Here is a 21,595-nt window from a genome sequence, read left to right as displayed (position 1 = left end):
ATTATATCAATTATATTCATTTAAATTAATAATTATTATATTATTAATATAAACGAATAATAAAATAAAATTCTTAAACGAAGCAAAAGCTGTTTGTTGTTGTTTTTAGAGGCAGAGATCGTTGTCAGATACTGTTTCGTTACCAAATGTGTCTCGTGTAAGTGATTCTACGTCCTGCCATCGATTCATATGCTCTCTCTCCATTACAGGCTCTCAAGCAGCAGGCGCCGCCGGTGTGCAGCGGAGGGAACCTCGAGGTTCAAGGGGATCTCCTCGCCAACGTCATGCGGCGAATCTCGGACCACAGAGTCCAGAAAAACGCTAAAGACACGCAAATAGGCGACGTTTTACAGCAGTGGGAGGAGCCGCGAGAGCTGCGAGTCCTCAGCCGCTCAGTGGGAGGAGCCAAGCCGCGGTGCTGAGCTGATAACACACTGAGCGGAGGTAAGAGGCTGATTTCATTCAATTATTGGGCGTTATCTTTTAGTCGGAAGATGTTTTTCTCATCCTACGTTTGTCTATTATAAGCTGCATTTAAGCATAAAAGTATATTATTTGGCAGGGGTGAACGGCAATACGTAATAACCTTGCCACTCCCTGCAGTGCTGTGATGCCCTGGTCAGACCTTCTGATTAATTATTACAAATTCTGTTCTTAGACAACGAATTTTAGTGATTAAAATGTACATACATATTTCAGCATAATCGAGAGGTCGTCTGAAGTGCCTGTGATTCTGTACGTAAAAACATGTCAAATAAAGGTCCGTACTGTATCATTAAAGTAACAGCTGGTGTAAATGTCGTATGACTGATGCGCTCGTGGCCCAAATGTGGAGGTGTGTCCTCATATAACGTCCTAAAGGGTATTGCCACGATGCTTTCCTGATGAGAGTTATTACTCAGGGTATTAGCCTAATGGGATACCCTCCCTCTTCAAAAGAGATATAATTGTAAAAAGAGCTGTTATAGCATTGCATCGGCCTTTGATATTTTTGGTTTGCCAAGTTGTTGCCCAACTTTGCTTAATGTGGTTAAAAAAGAAAACTGTTGAGTGCATGTCCAGGAATAGTCCAGGGAGCAGAGAGAAAGAAAACACACCGAAGCCAATCCAAAGATCTCAGCCACAGGATTTTGCACTATGGCCAGAGAAGCTATAAAACAGCACATTTGAGCTTTGTCTCATCACTGAGGCCCACTGGTATACTGCAATATACACGATAAAAGTATTTCTTTTCCATACATGCAAGAGACTGTTGGTGAGTATTATATGAGATAATACTGATATGCATGTTGCCTGGCTCATCATTTTAAAGCAGAATGTCCAAATGCATTCTGTAATAGTTTTAATGTATAATGCATTAAAATCAAGCTTCCCACTCCCACAGCCTCCATTATAACTGTATAATCCTTTCTTCACGCTTAACACTTGGTCCAGTGCATTTTTAAAACCCTGCTTGTCAGCGTGTTGAATGACCTTGATATTATATGTCTTTCCTCTTTAGTGGTTTCTGTTCTGTTGAGTAATGGGGCAGTCAAAGGCAAGACACAGACCTTCTCTTTAATTACGTAATGCTGCCAGAGGGGGCTGATGCTGCTTATCTGAGATCAAAATATTGATCTGTAGAGGATCTTGATTTTTTTGGCCCGGGGATTTAATAAGTATTTCTCTTGAAACAATTTTCTCGACATTGTTTTTAGCAAGGTTAAGTGTAAGAAATGTAGTTGTTTTACTATTAGACCCATTACCACAAGAAGAATAAGTCACTGATTTCTCTTTTGACCATTTTATTTCTAATGACCATAACACTTAAAGTACTGCTTTTTTCTAAGTAGCTTAATAGGCAATATCACAGAATTTAATCTGCAGTTTATTCAGATATAATGCGAGACCTCATCAGAATGTTTTTCCTTTGCAAAGCTGTCTTTGTAAAGCATGAACGAGATCGATCCTCATGATTATGTGCTTTCCTTTATTATTTTTATCATTGAATCATTTAGTGGTTTGTATAACTTGTCAAATGCAGTGTTATTTTAGTATAGTTAATGTATGATTGTACTATTTATATTTCATATTTTGATTTATTTTTTATTTGTATATTTCAGTTCTCACTTTAGTTTAAATGTTAGTAATGTTTTGTTCTTTTGCCATTTTTATTAGTTTTTTAATATTTTTATTTCGCTTTCATACTTCAGTTTAAGTTCATTTTAACATTTTAGTAATATTTTGATCATCTAATATTTATATATTATTTCAGCTTGCAGTTTTCATTTTTTTTATAGTTTTAGTGTTAGTTAACAATAATAGCACTGGTCAAATTAAATCAGATTTTTAAGCTAGATATGTCTGTTCAGTTTTTAAACGCTTGAACATGATGTTCCTCTGTAATGATGTTAGCTGATGTGGTGCCTGCCAGGTGCATCACTGTCCATCTTCACGTCTGCTTCTCCACAAGAGTGTTTCTTTTGGAAGAGAGTAGCATTAAGAATTGAAAGTAAAACCCGCATCCCCCACACTGGAGCCTCTGAATCCTTCCATAGGCAAAAGTCAATCTGGACTATATATCTTCTGTCTGACATTTCCTTCTCCATTACATGTTGACTGTTGATATGAGTGTAATAGTGTGGTCCAGTTGGGAGATTAATTTCACACGATCATGTATCGAGATAAAATAGAGCTTCGACTTCTCCATTCTCCAGCTACGTTACTCCATAGCACACAATAACTCCCTCTCAGTCAAAGTATGCAGTATGCAGGTGTCTTTGTGTGTGGGTGGAATACAAGCCAGGAAATAATCAAGGTCTTTGGAAACATCTGTTTGTAGCTTATTAATCAGTCACACCTGACTTGGAGGTGTGAGACAAGATGGAAATAATTTATAAGCCTGATGCTTTTATAAATTGTTTGCAGGGTCAATGATGTGATGCTCATTTTTGTCCAGATCTGTTAATTAATTTATAAAAATTCAATTCTACGTTGACTTGAATACACTTTTCCTATGATAGACATGTTTTTAATTTAGGATGTATTTCAGTTTGTAAAATGTCAAATGGTGTTATTCTTCAAAAATGTATAATACTTCTGAATTAATAATTGATGATATTTATAAAATACTTTTTTATTTATTAATAGTATGACTTCTTGTGTATGCACACTATATATATATATTTTTTTTTTTAACAAACTAATATTTTTATTCAGCAAGGACACATTAAAGTGTTAAAAATTGACAGAACATTACATTAAAGATTTCTGTTTGAATTTTTGAACTTTTGAACTTGCATATCAAAGAATGCTAAAAATATATATTAAAGTTTCCACAAAAATATTAAGCAGCACAACTGTGTTCAACATTGATAAATTGATGATAATATAATAAGAAATGTTTCTTGAGCAGCAATTTTCAGCAAAAAGCTGAAAATTCAGCTTTGCAATCACAGGAATGAATTACATTTTTAAAATATAATAAAACAGAAAATAGTTATTTTAAAAGTTAATAATGTTACACTGTATTACTGTTTTTACTTTTTAATCAAATAAATGCAGCCTTGGTGAGCATAAGAAATGCAATTCAAAAATATTTTAAAAAATCTTACTGACACTAAAGTTTTAAATGGATGTGCACTGGGAGATGTTTTCTGCAACAATCTTACTTTCACATCTCATAATTCTGTTTATGTTTTTCTTCTCAGGGATGAACATTTGTGGTGCTTTTGGATAACTGAAGGAACAGAAAACATTTAATCTGAGAAGAAAACAAGGATGACCTTGATCAGGGAACTCTGTTGTGGACAGTTTTCGTACTTTCTCACAATGGTCTCTTTGCCAGTGTTCAGTGTCAGACCATAAGCAACAAACAGAGACACACAAACAAAAGGGGCCCGATCCGCTCATGCTGTTTTGGCTGGACTGTCCAGCTCTGTACAATGAAGAGACCCAAGCAGCAGTCACAGTCCCTCAGTTTTCTCAGCTTCTTCAGCCGAAAGCCCAAATCTGACCCCAGGATTGAGAAGCCCACCGGGACTTTGAACAAGGAGGAAGTGGCCATAACTCTCACACCCAATGAGCATGAGCATGTGGAACAAGTAAGACGACATCTACATTTATTCTGTAACCCATACATATGTTTCAGTTTATTTTCTGTATTCTGTAAGCAGTTGCTGTAATGCTCCATTTCACCTGGTAGACACATTATTATCTCACTTCCTTTCAGAAATATCATGGCCAGTCAGTCATGCCCCCTCAGATTGTTGAACTAAGTGGATTTTGAATGCAACTTGCAATAAAGAAAGAAAGAAAGAAAGAAAATCTCACGTCTAAAATTTTGTCAGACCAATCAATTCACATATTCATTCAACTTTAAAATGTCATCATCTGTCAAACTTGTATGGCTTTTTCCTCATGGAACTCAAAATGAAATATTTATCAAAATGTGCAAGCTGCTCTTTTCCATACAATGAAAATAAATCTACCCACACTGGACATTTGGGCCGCCATATGGACAACTTCCAGTGGGGCACCAAAGTGTTCAAAATGACTGGAAAAATTATATCCATGACGTTCATGTCCCTTCCCCCAAACCATTTAATCTAATTTGTTTTACTGGGAATGTCTTATTTGTCCTTTTGCCAAGAAACAGAGTGGGTAGACTGTTATTTTATTATTTGATAAAACACACAATCTTCATCAAGCTACACTGTGAAAAAATTATGGTAGCAGCATTTTAGGTTTTATGGATTGAATTAAATTTACAGTAAAAACCTATGTTTTATTAACTGATATAAATGTTAATATACCTACAGTGCATCCAGAAAGTATTCACAGAGCTTCACATTTTCCACATTTTGTTGTTTCAGCCTTATTCCAAAATGGATTAAATTAATTATTTTCCTCAAAATTCTACAAACAATACCCCATAATGACAACGTGAAAGAAGTTTGTTTGAAATCTTTGCAAATGTATTAAAAATACATCAAATGCATAAAATGGCTTGGTTTGTGCTCTGACATAAACTGTTAACTGTGGCAGGTGTGTGCCTTTCCAAATCATATCCAATCAACTGAATTTACCACAGGTGGACTCCAATCAAGTTGTAGAAACATCTCAAGGATGATCAGTGGAAACAGGATGCACCGGAGCTCAATTTTGAGTGTCATGGAAAAGGCTGTGAATACTTATGTATATGTGATTTTTTCGATTTTTATCTTTAAATTTGCAAAGATTTAAAACAGACTTCTTTCACATTGTCATTATGGGGTATTGTTTGTAGAATTTTGAGGAAAATTATGAATTGAATAAATTTTGGAATAAGGCTGAAACATAACAAAATGTGGAAAAAGTGACAAATAGCTTTTCCACAAACTGAGGTAAATATATAATATATGTACAGTGCACAGTCATACACGCAAATACAAAGCCATCATGGTACTAAAATAATAAACATAATTTTAACAACATGAAATATATCATAAAACCCTACTAAAAATAAGACAAAAATTCAAATATGAAATGTCACACAGGCAATTCCATCAGTTTAGAGCTTTTTTAATTATAAAATGCCTTGTTCTTTTTCACTTTCAAAAACTACAGTACAAGAAATCCATCATTAGGTTTATTACAGTTTTTCCTCGTGTATAGTGAAGTAACTTGCCGTTAACCAATTAACAGGTTTTTACTGTAGCATTTTTACAGTCTTTTACCATTAAAATTACAGTGTGGCTTATCTTCATCAGACTGAGAAAAAGTCATAACTTTCATTACTGCCCTCAGTCATTTTGTCTTTCTTCTCAGGATCGGGCTAACAGTGATGTTGGATTAGAGGGAGGTAGGGATGGAGGAGATTCTGGGAAAGGGGAAGGAGGTGGAGTGGGAGATGACGAAGGAGGTGCAGAGTGTGGGAGCAGTGGCTCAATGGGTGTACTGTCCTTGTCCTCCTCCAGTCAGGAGCAGCTGCTGGAGCACCTGGTCGAGTGCCCGCTCTGCCTCCTGAGTCAACCACGCGGCCACTTCCCTCGCTTGTCCTCCTGCCAGCATCGTGCCTGCACCGACTGTTTGCGCCAATACCTACGCATCGAGATCTCAGAGAGCCGCGTGGGTATCGCCTGCCCGCAGTGCCCTGAAGCTCTGGCTCTGCCCGATGTCCGTGCCATCCTGGATGACGGTGCACTGCTGCAGCGCTTCGAAGAGTTTCAGCTGCGCCGCTTTCTGGCTGCTGATCCAGACACGCGCTGGTGCCCGGCGCCAGATTGCAGGTTAGAACATAAATATGACTAAATGTACATGATGATGAAGCAAAGCCACAATTGTACCATTGGTGCCATTATAGAGGGATATTTTTACACCATTTGATTTACCCCCACACTCAACATATTAAATTACTGTGCAAAAACATCTGAATTTCATACAAAAAAAATTGGCATTTCCACACAAAATTTCAGATTTGTAAGTTTTTTAAATTTGTAGTTTAAATTTAAAGTGGTAGAAAAGTGCAAATAATTTATCATGGCTGATCGTAAGTATAATTTGAAATATAAATTAGAATTAGAATTTTAACTTTAGATTATAGAATTAATATTCTGGCCAATACTGACTATATTAAAATTAAAATTCTATTATTTTAATTTTAAAATCATAATTCTAAATAATTCTAAAATTAAAATTGTATACTATTTCATTTAAATAATACAAATATAAAAAAAAATAATTAAAAAAATATTTTAATAATTAAAAACACAAAAAGTTTAATGCATGGCATGAAAATGGATATTCATTTTGATATTTACCAAACATTACATTTAACAATGTCATTAATTTTTTTGTGAGTTGAAAGTTTCACTTGATATGAGGTTCAGACAAAGGTTAGATTGCTTTATAAAGCAAACTTGCTGATATAGAGGCATCACATAATATTACTCATTGGAATTGCTTGCAAGAAAAAATTTGAAAAAAGTTGTCTCAAAATTGTTGTGGTTAAGCTCTTTTTCTGGAAGGTTGCTGGTAGTTTCTCAGACTATGGTTTCTCCACTGCTTTAGCCATGGTGGTCTATCAGCTCTAATCAGCTTGACAAAAACGGTCATAGCCATCTAAACTAGTGTAAACCTGCTAAAAACCATGTGAAGCTGGTTTTAGCTAGAATCCTTGTGTCACGCACACTGCAGCGTGAAGCATGCACTCCTCTGTGGTGCATTATGTATAGTCCTCTAGGCTCACGTTAGGTTTCGTAATGGTAACCAGATCAGGTTAGTGATGGGAACCCGTGGCTGTTTGCCATTTCTTGTCAACAAGATGGTATTAGGTATCACCTGCAGTCTTTCCACATGGACCCAAGAGCATCCTCTCTCTTTACTACTGTGACTGTGGTGCAAAATAATAACAATGATAGTGGTAGCCACCACCATATGCGCTAGACTGTGGCATATGCTCACATGTAAAATTATGTGTTTAACATATTTATTAATAGGGATGTAACAAAGTGTCGTGTAACAATACAAAAATGCAACAATATATATTGTGGATAGTGACAATATGTATTTTGTTTAGTTCAATATTCTCACATAAACAATTATCAGCACACATACATAGAACACATCAATTATGGTAAACCCGGATGTTCCCACATCTGAGCTTTCATGTTTATGAATTATTTTTAATTGATGCTGTCAAATCGATTAATCATGATTAATCATATGCAAAATAAAACTTTATGTTTACATAATATATGTGTTTACTGTGTATGTTTATATGTATATATTTAGGAAATATATTTAATATATATTTATATATATAATATAAATCATATATGTGACCCTGGACCACAAAACAAGTGTCATTTTTTTTTAAACTGAGATTTATACATAATATTTCTGTAATATGGCCAAATCAATTACAAAATCGTACACAAAGGAATGCGCATGCTCGGGTCTACACCAATAAGATTTGCCATGTTATAAACCAATGGAATTGGGGGTGGGCGGAGCGACACGTGTCGCCCCGCCCCAATCGTCCAGATTGCACTCTGGAGTACTTGGCTTTATCAGACATTTTATGCAAGATGAAATGAAAATGACATCCAAAATTTTCTGAAAACAGTTGGTTTCCATCTGAAATACAGTTATATAAAAACACCAGCTCGGGTTTCGATTTTGAAATGTGCAGTGCTCAAGCGTTCTCCCCACCCCCCAACCATTCAAATTTCCGTAGGCGGGATTTACAATTTGTGATGTCACAAGTACAGGAAAACAACTTTGTAGTCCAAACGAGCCGTTCGTTGTAGTTCTTCAAAAGGGATTTTTTTAAAAATTAATTATCTCCATTTGGAGTGGACTTTGAGATTTGTAACTTTGTAGATCACTTTATGCCCAAACATACACACTACACACTGACTATAATTCAAAAAGTGAAAAAGCATAATAGGACCCCTTTGGTCCAGGGTCACGTATAAATATAAAGGTAAATATTAATTCATCTCCTCATTTTATTTCTATCATTCTTCAGCTATGCAGTGATAGCTTACGGCTGTGCCGAGTGCCCCAAGCTGAGCTGTGGTCGGGAAGGCTGTGAAACCGAGTTTTGCTACCACTGCCGGCAGCTGTGGCACCCAGACCAGACTTGTGACCAAGCCAGGCGTCAGCGCGCTCGCCACACATCAGGAGCCAATGATGTTTCCACGCTCTACGTCTTCAACGAGGAGCCTGGTGGTATGGCACAAACATTGAGGACTAACCTAATATCTGTTTGGTGTCCACCGTCTAAGATGTTTGTTTTGCTTTTAATCTTGAAGATGCAGAGGAGATCAAGCCCTGTCCACGTTGTGGTGCCTACATCATGAAGACTAATGATGGTAGCTGCAACAGAATGAACTGTACAGTGTGTGCTTGTCAGTTCTGTTGGCTGTGCATGCAGGAGATCACTGATGTGCACTACCTCAGGTACACACACACACACACACACACACACAATACACACGGTCATCAAGTTACAATAAGAGCAGTCAAACATAGCCAGATCTTTGGCTAATGGCTAAGGTCTGGTCTGCATTGTAGTTTATTTTGTATAAAAATTATAAAAATGCTTACTTAGACAGGACGATACATGTAAAATTACCAACCACAGGCCACATTTTAAGGGTGGGTTTATTTGAAATACACTACCGTTCAAAAGTTTGGGGTCAGTAAGATTTAAAAAAATAAAAATAAATAACAAGGATCCATTAAATTGATCAAGAAGACACTGTAAATGCATTTATAATGTTATTTCTGTTTCCAATAAATGCTGTTCTTTTGAACATTGTATTTATCAAAGAATCCTGAAAATAAAAGTATCACGGTTTCCATAAAAATATAAAGCAACACAACTATTTTCAACATTGATAATAATCAAAAATGTTTCTTGAGCAATCAGAAAGATTTCTGAAGGATTATGTGACATTAAAGTAATAGTTCAATAATGGTGTGGACAACACTGAAAATAAATGAAAAATATATAAAATTGTGTTTTAATTTATACATTTATAATGTTTCTGTCCCACAAAAATGAGTACATATTATTTCATAGACATAAATCTGAAAATAACGGACTATGTCGTTTTGATCGTGAATATCTAGTTTACTTGCTGACTCAAACTGTTTCAGAGATTTGATCTCTTTAACATTAAAAATGCACATTGTGTCAAATCTGTACCTTCTAAATATTTTATGTCCAGGCAGACTGATCAAAAAAACTGTGCTACCTTTGGAAGTCATATTAATCAGAATTGTAGAATGAGTTTTTTGCCTGTAGTGCCTGCAGATTTGTATGCAAAAATGTGGTCTGTGGGTGTGTGTAAATGAAACTCTTATTGCTTTTAAATCTGCCTGCATTTATTAATTGATTAAGTTACTGTAGGCAATTGTGCAATCTCTAATTAACGTTTACAGAATATTTAACCAGTGTGCAGAGCTTTCACTGCCAAATATAGGACATTTGCCTGCAAGCACATAGCCCACATTCATCACCAGCAGTCACCAGCAGTCACAGAGTCTGTGATCTGTTATTAAGCTACTCTCGTACTCATTCAGTCCAAGCCAAACGGGTAATTCTGCAGCACAGGAATGTCAGATATGTTTTTCTGGCCCTACAATACTGAGTTTGTGCCAAGTTGCTTGTGTTGCCGACTTCATGAACGTTACAGATTATCAGATTTGCTTAATTACTCTTAATATACACAAGTCTTGCAGAAGCTGAGCCGTTTCAGAGGTCTGATCTTTAAAATAGTAACTTTGCTACCCGTTTCAGTGAGCTATCGCTGCACTAAAGCTGATTTCTGATAGATTTTCCATTCTTGGATGCTGGCTAGCACCGACTTTTGTCAATTAATCAGTACAAATCTATGTTCATATTTCCCTTTCCATGCAACCCAACCTCCACGATTTCCCAGAAGCAGGGTTCTTAATTTAATGAACACCCCATTCTGCTGGGCTCCAGTCGGGCGGAGAAAGATTTTTATGAAATGACAGAATGCATAAATAATTCTGTCATTCTTTACTCCCCCTCATGTCATTCAAAACCTGTGTGCCTTTATTTCAAAAGAAGATATTTTGAAAAATGTCTGATAGTTTTTTGTTTGTTTTGTTTTTCAGTGGGTCAGTGTTATTTTGAATCCTTTGATTTTCATTTTCAAAATATATTCTTTCCTGCCCACGAGGCTATCGGTCCTGACATACAGTGTCGTAGTGCTACAGGTGTCCTGAGTTTGAATCCCGGCTCGAGAACCTTTGCCGATCCGACCCCCCCCCCCTCCTCCTCCTCCCTCTCCCTCTCCCTCTTCGCTTCCTGTCAGATATAAACTGTCCTATCGTATTAAAGGCAAAAATGCCAAAAAACAGAAAATATATTATTTATGTTCCACAGAAGAAATAAAGTCACACAAGTTTGGAATGACATGATGGTGCTTAAATGGTTTTATTTTTGGTTGAACTATACCTTTAAGACAAGACAACACATGTCTGATTCTGTCATGTGACCACCTTCATTTGCGTTAAAAGTCCTTTTTCAGACAAAAAGGCGACATTTGAAACATTCACTTAGAGTGTATTTACTAAAGTTAAATTAAAAAATATTGTGTCGCCTATTGCGAAATTTTTGCGATATTTAGCATTTCTATCAGCTGTATCTGTAAACATTGATGTGCTAAACCTTTTTTGCAAATAAAAACCTTGGATTGAAATTTGGTTATTGTTATAAAACAATAATAAGCATTCATAACTAATAATGTGTTGTGTTTAAATATTTAATTCAGATTGGCTTTTAAAGGGATAGTTTACCCAAAAATGAAAATTCTGTCATTAATTAGTCACCCTCATGTCGTTCCAAATTAGTAAGACCTTCATTCATCTTTGGAACACAAATAATGATATTTTTGATGAAATCGAGAGCTTTCTGGTCCTGTATAGATAGCAACGCAACTACCACACTCAAGGCCCAGAAAGGTAGTAAGGACATCGATATAATAGTCCATGTGACATCAGTGGTTGCACCGTAATTTTATGAAGCAACAAGAATAGCTTTTGTGCGCAAAGTTTTGTCCTTACTACCTTTCAAAAAAAATTATCTTAATTTGTGTTGAACGAAGGATTTACAGGTTTGGAACGACATGAGGGTGTGTAATTAATGACAGATTTTTTGGTGAACTGTCCATATAAGCTAGTAGCCTGTGATACTTTACCACACAGAACAGAACAGGAAGTGACATTGACCATAGAGGGTTGTAATTCACCCAGGCGGTGCATGAGACTAATCGAGGATGTGATCATAACATTGATTCAATGAGACAGTGTGCATGTGTCTGGATTTTATTGGCTAATATTCCTTGTCTTATCTTTAACCTCATGTTATGAACATGTCACAGCTATGTGAGTGCATGAAAAATACTTTCATTTATCTTCCTCACAGTCCTTCAGGCTGCACTTTCTGGGGAAAGAAGCCATGGTCACAGACCCGCAAGGTTTTGTGGCAGGTGGGCATGCTGCTCGGGGCTCCGGTGGTGATCTCACTTATAGCAGGCATTGCGATACCAGTCATCATTGTAGGCATCCCGATTTATATGGGCCGCAAGGTAAAGACCTAAAGTTTGCTGCATTGTCATGTCCTCTCTGTGATGAAATGGATCCAGGGACCGTTTAATAGCTCTGAGATGATAATAAGACAAGGTCATGCCCTTGGCTGTATGCTTATTATAAGAAAAGTGCTGCCAAATGCATATATGTAAATTTATGTAAATCCACCAGACCTGTCTCCTTCAAACAGCCGGTAAGTGTGATATAGAAAATGTTTGCAAAGAAAGTAGAGAGAGTTTCACTGTGCCATAACTTTATGAATGCCATTATGCTCTTCAGGAACCTAAAAACAAACATCGGAAATATGTTTTACACAATGTTTATTATAAATGATTTATTCATGAACATCATTATTTAAAATTCATGCTTCCTCATAATCTTCAAAAAAAAAAAAAAGTGAAAAGATATTTGTAATTTACGTTTTATGTTTGTATGCTTGTACAAACTTTAAGTTTGTATCTGTTTGCTTGCCAGGTTCATGGTCGCTGTAAGAAAAACAATATCTCAGGAAGTAAACATTATCTGACAGTGGCCAGTGGGGTCATGATGTCTGTTTTTGTGTCTCCAGTCATAGCAGCCATTACTGTGGGTAAGAAAATCATCCATCTTGCTGGTTGCATATAACATGATGAACATGTAAATCACTGTGGTTAGTACTTATTACTTCTATACATATTCTATACATATGTTTAACACAATACACAAAGCTTTTTTTTTTTTTTTAATATTCACTACTGTATTTAAAGGTCTTTGTCTTTTCTATATTGAATATGAATGTGGGGAATAGGGATTTTAAGAAGTCAAGGAGCACTTTAGTGGTCATATTGTTGGGTTATGTCAATATAAATAAGCTGAATTAAGCATATTGATTGTTCTGGCATGAGGTCAGACAAATGAAGCTAATTTGCCTCTCAGTTGAGATATTGAATAAGAAAGGTAGAACTTAAAACAAACACGCTTATAGGGATAGTTCACCTAAAAATCATTTACTCACCATCATGTCATTTCAGTTTGTATGTACGACTTATGTTTTCTGTGAGGCCTAAAAGGTCATCTGAAGCCAAAACAGGCTGAAATAGAGAAATTATTCACTGGAAATTTTAGAAAAAATTCTCTTGAGCCAAATGTTTTCATCATAATTTAGGTGAAGTTAATCAAAAAAAGCTATCATATGACTTTGAAAGACCACATTTATGATATTTTATTCATATTTCATATTGCATTTGCATCTGTTATAAAGCTTAAAAGTCTCCAATAATTGTAATTGTATGGAAAATAGCAACTGGCCCATTATTAAAGATTTCTTATGTTCCACAAAAGCCAGAAAATCATCCGGCTTTAGAACGGCTTGAGGTTTAGCAACCAATATTTTGTGAGCGGTGAACTAATCCTTTAACATCCATATTGCACACATTTAAGCTTGCATATGTGCATGTAGCTGTTTCATTAATGCTCGCACATAGACACGGCAACTGCCCCGGTCGTCTCTGATGACTCATCTGTCTACTGCTTTGGCATTACTGTGAGAGCTGGAGTGGGGAGGGGAAGATTACAGCAACCGGCTGCAAGTAAAATGTCAGAGCGATCTCCATGGCATAGCGTGAAGTCCTGAGCGCAGCACATTCACTACTCTGTGCTCTCCTAGCAAACCCAAAGCCTGTGTTCCCTCTCATTCTCCTCTCTGAATAGCCCTGTCTGTTCTGCAGCTCTGACCTCTCCTCAGGAGAGCCACAGAGGGGCCTTGTCCCCTTCAATGTCCCCATCAACAATGCCACTCTGTTCTTATCCAGAACCAGGAGGATCATGGCCTTTTGTCTCTCTTATTGTGTGTTGTCCTTGTCTTTGCTGCTAGCATTATGCCTCTGTGTATTTATGTTGCTATCATGTGCATATTTGTCCTTTTTCCTTCTTCAACATAATTCATCTGAAAATAAGTTCACTTTTGAGCTTAATATGTCTCTGATTTGAGTATTTCATTGTGTATTCTTGTACACTTATAACATTTTTTCAGTAATTAATAATAATGAAAATCTTTCAATACCATCATAATTAATTCTAATTTAGTAAATATTTTGTGTTTGAAGGGATGGGGGTGCCTCTTATGTTGACGTACGTCTACGGGGTCGTGCCCATGTCATTGTGTCGTAATGGTTGGTGCAGGCCACAAACTGAACCTCCTGAAGTGCGGAACATACAGCTAGAAGATCTGGCCAACTGTAAGTCCAACTTCCTGAAATTTGGCTGTATGAATATACATTTACAGTTAACTTAAATGTTGTGCCACTGCTAATTTAACTACCTGTAATTTTTCAGTAGCCTGACACAGGGGCGTAGCCATCATTTCAAAAGTGGGGGGGACGGAATGTCTAGTGTTATACCTGTTTTTTTGTTGTTGTTTTTTTTCAGTTAACCCTAGTCTAATTGACAGGTTTTATTTTTATCTGTAGTTAAAAATTATAGCTGAGAAGTTGTTCATCATACTAATGTTATTTTTTATTTTTCTATATTTGACTAATTATGTGTTTTCTATGATTGGTCCATAATCCTACAAACGCTTGTGTATTAATAGATTTTATACAATGTAAAAACAGCCAGGTGTTAAAAGCCACTCTTCTCACCTGTCACTGTGTGTCGTCCTGATTCTGCTCTAACAAACCTAGGCTGACTGTTTCTTGTTCATTCTTGACAACACATAAAAACATCAAATTAGTGCAATAATGACAGAGCAGCCCTAAATGAAGATCGGTCCTGTATCAGATCAGTGCTTGCATAAATTACTTGATTGAAATACATCATGTAGAATTGGCAGAGTGTCACAATGCTGCAAACGCTGTAAAATCTCAGTTCAACATTATCTTTATTCTTATTTGAAGGGTTCTGATAACATACATACGTGTTAAAATAAAAGATGTTACAAAAGAGTTACGGAAAAAATACACTGAAAATAAATAAGTGCATGTTTGTCCAGGCCGCTTTTTTTTCTCCATATAATGAACATCAAAACTTGCTAATTATTCAACGAGCAATAGGCAGAGTCACTGAACATTGTGCAACACTATTCGGATACTACATGCCAACTTACGCTGCTTGACTTCTTCGTAAAAAAGGAGTGAAGAGTTTTTTGCCGCTTTGAACTCATCTCGACTGAATGATGGATACAGCGCGGGACCGCGGGCGCGAGCCTGGGCATGTCGTGACGTCACAAACTGAGTGCCTGATTGCCATGGAAACGTAAACGTCATGTATAAATTATCTTGTCTCTTTGAATTTTAAATCATTCTGCATTTATATACATTGCTCCATTAAAACCTCAACATGTCGAGAACACAATGAAAAAGTGCGGGGGACGAATTTACTTTTTATAAAAAGTGCGGGGGACACGTCCCCCGCGTCCCCCGCGTAATCTACGCCCCTGGCCTGACAGTAGTTCCGTTGCATTAGAAAAAGAGCTTTGTTTTTAACTCCAGTATTGAAATTAGAAGGTATTTATCTAGCAATTTAATACTGAGATTCCAATTTTTGTGCCAGAAAAAAAAATGGCTGATACAGTTACGCAGAGATAATATAATACAGAATACCCATATTACATATAATATAATACCCCCTACACATAGCTTCAGTGAAACTGGCTATTGCTAGTACTGTAGCTGAGTTGCTTTGCTGTTGTTTAACGACTTTTAATAGGTTCACTGTAGTTAGCTACTTCTTATTAGGAGTTTTTAGGGTTTTAGTGTAGGAGTTTTAAGAGTGTCTTTGTTGCAGTTCAACCACACTGAACAGCTTCTTTGTAGTAAGCTACTTATTGTTGTCTTTTAGTGTAGCTAAAGTTTAGTTTGTGAGTATCTTTTCTGTAGTTTAACCACCTTAAACGGATTTACTCTAGTTAACTACTTTTTACTAGGAGTTTTTAAGTTTAGCTAACTACTTCTAAGAGTATCTTTATCGTAGTTTGACCACTTTAAACAGATTTACTGTAGTTAACTACTTTTTACTAGGCGTTTTTAAGTTTAGCTAACTACTTCTAAGAGTATCTTTATCGTAGTTTGACCACTTTAAACAGATTTACTGTAGTTAACTACTTTTTACTAGGAGTTTTTAAGTTTAGCTAACTACTTCTAAGAGTATCTTTATTGTAGTTTGACCACTTTAAACAGATTTACTGTAGTTGGCTACTTCTTACTAGGAGTTTTTAAGTTTAGCTAACTACTTCTAAGAGTATCTTTATCGTAGTTTGACCACTTTAAACACATTTACTGTAGTTGGCTACTTCTTACTAGGAGTTTTTAGTGTAGCTAATAAATTTTAAGAGTATATTTGCTGCAGTTTAACCACACTGAACAGCTTCTATGTAGTTAGCTACTTTTTGTTAGCTTTTAGTGTAGCTAAAATGTAGCTTAGAAGAGTATATTTTGTGTAGTTTAACCACCTTAAACGGATTTACTCTAGTTAACTACTTTTTACTAGGAGTTTTTAAGTTTAGCTAACTACTTCTAAGAGTATCTTTGTTGTAGTTTAACCACCTTAAACAGATTTACTGTAGTTAACTACTTTTTACTAGGCGTTTTTAAGTTTAGCTAACTACTTCTAAGAGTATCTTTATCGTAGTTTGACCACTTTAAACAGATTTACTGTAGTTGGCTACTTCTTACTAGGAGTTTTTAGTGTAGCTAATAAATTTTAAGAGTATCTTTGCTGCAGTTTAACCACACTGAACAGCTTATATGTAGTTAGCTACTTTTTGTTAGCTTTTAGTGTAGCTAAAATGTAGCTTGGAAGAGTATCTTTTCTGTAGTTTAACCACCTTAAACAGATTTACTGTAGTTAGCTGCTTATTAGTTCGAGTTTTTAATGTAGCTAACTAATTTTAAGACTATCTTTGCTGTAGTTTAACCACACACCTTCTTTATAGTTAGCTATTTTGCTAGCTTTTTGTGTAGCTAACTGTTTGTAATGTAATAGTATCTTTTCTGTAGTTTAACCACCTTAAACAGATTTAATGTAGTTAGCTACATGTTATTAATATGTGTAGCTTTCTAGTTTAAAAGAGTAGCTTTAGATTATAAATATCTTTTAGATTGGGAAGCTACAGTTTCAACGCTGCTTACCCAACACTATACTGTACATTACTCATGAAACTGTTTGCTAGAAAATGAACCTACTTTATTATAAATTGTTAATCACTATGTAGGAGTTTGTATTTGAAACATTGTAACTGTAATGCAGAAAGATTTGTTTTGTAATATTAAGCTCACAGTTTGGCCTGATCTGATGACATTTAAACTTCTCTTGAAGATCTTCTATTTTCTCATGTAGTCAGTGATCACTGGACCGGCCAGACCAACCCAGCTCTATCCAACGGAAGTGTACAGGAAGTGAGTGTGAATGTGGAGGAAGTGATGCCACTTCCCAGCACCAGTGTAATCCAGTCTGGAGCAAAGTACTCAGTTGAACCTCCTAATGATGGACATGTTGACAACACTGAGCAGGTTGTTCAGTCAGACGATGTGGATGTAGTTGAGGAGTGTGCCTTCAGCAACACACAAACATTTGTTTTGAGGTCAGCAAATTTGATGATTTTTTATTTTTAATGATTTATAAATATTGACGCAGTTCTGTTAAAATATATACACTACTATTCAAAAGTTTGGGGTAAGATTTTTAATGTTTTTGAAATAAGTCTCTTACGTTTGTCAAGGCAGCATATATTTCAATAAAAATATAGTAAAACAGTAAAATTGTAAAACATTATTTAAATGTAAAATACCTGTTTTATGTTTAAATATATTCTAAAATATAATTTATTCCTACGATGCAAAGATGAATTTTCAGCATCATTAATCCACTCTTCAGTGTCACATGATCCTTCAGAAATCATTCTAATATGCTGATTAAGAAATGTTTCTTATTATTTTCAATGTTGTGACACAGTTGTGCTGCTTCATGTTTTATTTTATTTACTTTTCAGGATTCTTTGATGAATAGAAGGTAACATGAATCTTTAGTAACATTATAATTGCCTACTGTCATTTTGGATAAATTTAATGCATAAAAGTTTTAATTTCTTTAAAAAACAAATACTGACCCCAAACTTTTGAACGACAGTGTATTTTTTTCTATGGAATAATAATAAGAAATTATGCTAAACTACTTAAGATTTTCTTTTTTACAAATATTTAGTTATTTTATTTAGGATTTCTAATTTCATAATGATATCAAAATGGCCCTGACATTTATATCTCCTCAGAAATATATCAAAATGTTTTTTTTTTTAAATATAGCTCATCATGTAAATATGTGTGTTCAAGTTATTGCATGTGAGAATTGCATTTTTAATGTTTTAATTTTTAAATGATCAGATTGGGTTTTTAAAAATGAGCATAAATCACACTATCAATAACATAATCGATTTCTTTTTCCTACAAAAAAATTTCAAAGTGTTTGTTGTTGTTGTTTACAGCAGGGAAGGGACTAATATTGAGGTCCGTGTGGAGATTGAGGCCCAACCACGGGGCGGCCGAAAGCCGAGTCTTAGCAGTATTCTGTCTAGCAAGAGCCTGTCTGCAGAATCGGTCAGCCAGCCCTGTGAACCTCTGTGTGCCTCTCAACAGACAGGGAGCACAGACCCTGTGCCAGTTCCTGAGATAGACAGCGTCTGAGCAAATCCTGGCAAAGCACTGCTTCCACAGCCCACCTACACTCCCACCGGGTGCTTCCAGCCTCTGCCTGCATACGCAGAGAGCCAGCGACGTGGAAACCAACACACAGAGAGCGTGAAAGAAAAAAGAGAGGGACAGATGAAGATGAGAGGCCAGGGCAGCTGCCAAAATGCCACGGAGGGGATTAAAGACGATCATATAAACTCAAATGACCAAGTGCATGTTTGTCAACGAGTTTGAGGAGTGCTAATCAATTTTATACTGTGTTCTATAGGAAACATTGCCTATTTGGATGCTGGTCTGTTTAATTTATTCAATTAGCTTTTCTTTTAGCTATACCCTTTTATCTAATGACCATATGGTTCCTATCCCCTGACTTATCCGTAGGGAAAATCAGAAAAAAACAATTAAACTATGGATTAATAGCATGGTTAATTCTGCCACAGTTGCTAGCGTGACGTCATGTGACTAGCAACATGGTGAAATGCAGTAAGTCTTGTGCTGCAGGCTAATGCTAACTTGGGTAATGGGCTTTTCCCTCATGGTATTCATTCATTTGAATTATGCATTTTTTTTACATAACTTGCATTTTCATGAAGGAGCAGCAAAATTTGGATTTTGGTCTAGAATTAGCCTTCAGCGTCATGCTGTTTTTAATATGTCCTGATTATGATAATCTTAGGTCAAAACTGATGATTTTAGGGAATGTAAGCATCATGAGTGATGCTCAGAAAACTGATGATCTTGTTTCCCTCTGTTCACTTTTAGATCTTTATTTCTGCAGTAAAGGCTTTTGTCTTTGCTGCTGTTATTGAGTACGTAATGAATCAAGAGTTTAAAAGCCCATTAACTAAAGAGAGCACCTTATATCAAACATCTACACTGACAGTTTCAGCTTACTAAGTAATTCCTTGTATTGCTTCCCCAGAGCCAACAGTTGTATAATGTCTAGACTACTGGGATTTTTGACAATGGAGGAACTCAGAATGCTAGATCAGAACTCTAATACAAACTTTTACCCCCTGTCCTATTCAAAAAATGAGCAGCGGACAGCCCTGTTTAAAGTGTAAAAGACCTCCAGGAGTTTCCAAAGTTGAACCTTCATAGCTGCACTGCAGACTGGAAACAATGAATGGAACAGTATGTCAATAAAAAAATATTTGTATTGAATGGTGACTGGGAGAATTGCTATGTTTTATATGTTCAATATTTTTCATTTTCATTTATTGGTGGGATGTTATTTTGCGTTTTATGTAGTTTGTTTTTAAACCTTTTTGTCAGCATTTCTATAAGACACAGACAGAGGGCGCTAGAACTCTAAAAACACACTCTATCAATGATTCTGTACCTGCTGTATCTGGAAATCCAAGCAGTTCTGAGTTATGTTTAACTGTCACCACCCATCATTCGTTTTTTTTATTAATTTTTGTATGCATATATATACAGTCATGGCCAAATATATCGGCACCCTTGGTAAATATGATCAAAGAAGGCTGTGAAAATTCATCTGCATTATTAATTGTTTTGATCTTTTATTTTTAAAAAATAACAAAAATCTAACCTTTCATTGGATAATAAGAATTTAAAACGGGGGGAAATATCATTCTGAAATAAATGTTTTTCTCAAATACACGTTGGACACAATTATTGGCAACCCTAGAAATTCTTATGAGTAAAATATCTCTGAAGTATATTCCCATTCATATTCACAATTTTGAGCACTCCAGGGTGATTATGAACATGAAATTATCCAGCCATTACTTCCTGTTTCACAGAAATATAAATAGGAGGGAAAACAAAGCTCAAATTCCCTTAATCATCCATCACAATGAGAAAAACCAAAGAATATATTTCTGATGTGCAGCAAAAGATAATTGAGCTTCACAAATTAGTGAAGTGGCTTTAAGAAAAGAGCTAGCAGTGAAAATTCCCATTTCCACCATCAGGGCAATAATTAAGAATTTCCAATCAACAGAAAATGTTACGAAACTGCCTGGAAGAGGACGTGTGTCTTTTGCGTTTGAGTGGCTAAAGACTCTCCAAGGACCACAGCCGGAGAATTGCAGAAAATAGTTAAGTCTCGGGGTCAGAAAACCTAAAACAAAAAATGGTCAAACAGCACCTACATCACCACATGTTGTTCGGGAGGGTTTCAAGAAAAATTCTCCTATATAGCTCATCCAAAAACAAACTCCAGCATATTCAGTTATACAACTGGAATGGGACTGGCTTCTAGATTAAACTAAAAAAATGAGCTTTTTAGCAGCAAAAACTCAAGATGGGTTTGGTGAACACAGGGATAAAAGTACCCCATGTGTACAATGAAATATACTGCTGTATTTTTGATGTTGTGGGCCTATATTTCTGCTGGAGGTCCTGGACATCTTGTTTAGACACATGGCATTTTATCAAATACCAACAGATAAAAAATCAATAAGTGACTGAATCTTATAATGGGCCATGTTTGGATCTTCCAACCGGACAATAATCCAAACACAAACCTCACAACGCAACAAAAACAACACAAAAATGGGTCACTGAGCACAAAACCAAGCTTCTGCTATGGCCATTCCAGTCCTCTGACTTAAACCCTATAGAAAATGAGTGAGGTGAACTGAAGAGAAGAAGCACCGTCATGGAGCTGGGAATCTAAAGGGTCTGGAGAGATTCTGGATGAAGGAGTGGTCTCTGATCTCTTGTCAGGTGTTCTCTAACCTCATCAGCCATTATAGGAGAAAATTTTGAGCTGTTACACTGGCAAATGGAGGTTTCAAAAAGTATTGAATAAAAGGGTGCTGTTAATTGTGGCCAATGTGTATTAGAGAAAATTTTAAGTTTTAAATTCTTAT

General features: G+C 36.0%; 1 protein-coding gene across 2 annotated transcripts; it reads left to right on the top strand.

The window, feature by feature from the left end:
* The first annotated feature begins 401 nt into the window (after nucleotides 1-401).
* On the top strand, nucleotides 402-20,371 carry LOC306843990 (E3 ubiquitin-protein ligase RNF19B-like). Of its 2 annotated transcripts, none has more exons than XM_079375773.1 (10): nucleotides 402-444; nucleotides 3,690-4,082; nucleotides 5,788-6,248; nucleotides 8,492-8,694; nucleotides 8,778-8,925; nucleotides 11,927-12,089; nucleotides 12,565-12,679; nucleotides 14,175-14,306; nucleotides 17,383-17,647; nucleotides 18,548-20,371. In XM_079375773.1, the coding sequence occupies exons 2-10, from the start codon at nucleotides 3,924-3,926 to the stop codon at nucleotides 18,744-18,746; spliced, it is 1,845 nt and encodes a 614-aa protein (XP_079231899.1). In that variant the 5' UTR covers nucleotides 402-444; nucleotides 3,690-3,923; the 3' UTR covers nucleotides 18,747-20,371. The 2 variants fall into 2 exon arrangements, with proteins under 2 accessions (XP_079231899.1, XP_079231900.1); XM_079375774.1 differs by having other exon boundaries at nucleotides 403-444; nucleotides 17,404-17,647; nucleotides 18,548-19,914.
* The last annotated feature ends 1,224 nt before the right edge of the window (nucleotides 20,372-21,595 follow it).

The sequence above is a fragment of the Barbus barbus genome, assembly GCF_936440315.1.
Source record: "Barbus barbus genome assembly, chromosome: 24".
Lineage (NCBI taxonomy): Eukaryota > Metazoa > Chordata > Actinopteri > Cypriniformes > Cyprinidae > Barbus > Barbus barbus.
This window is presented reverse-complemented; position numbering and strand designations above follow the sequence as displayed.

Bases quoted from the DNA above. Each gene is read 5' to 3' on its own strand.
- LOC306843990 (XM_079375773.1), top strand. From the start codon at position 3,924: ATGAAGAGACCCAAGCAGCAGTCACAGTCCCTCAGTTTTCTCAGCTTC. The intron at 4,083-5,787 runs GTAAGACGACAT...CTTTCTTCTCAG, and splicing joins AGCATGAGCATGTGGAACAA to GATCGGGCTAACAGTGATGT. The intron at 12,680-14,174 runs GTAAGAAAATCA...TTGTGTTTGAAG, and splicing joins CATAGCAGCCATTACTGTGG to GGATGGGGGTGCCTCTTATG.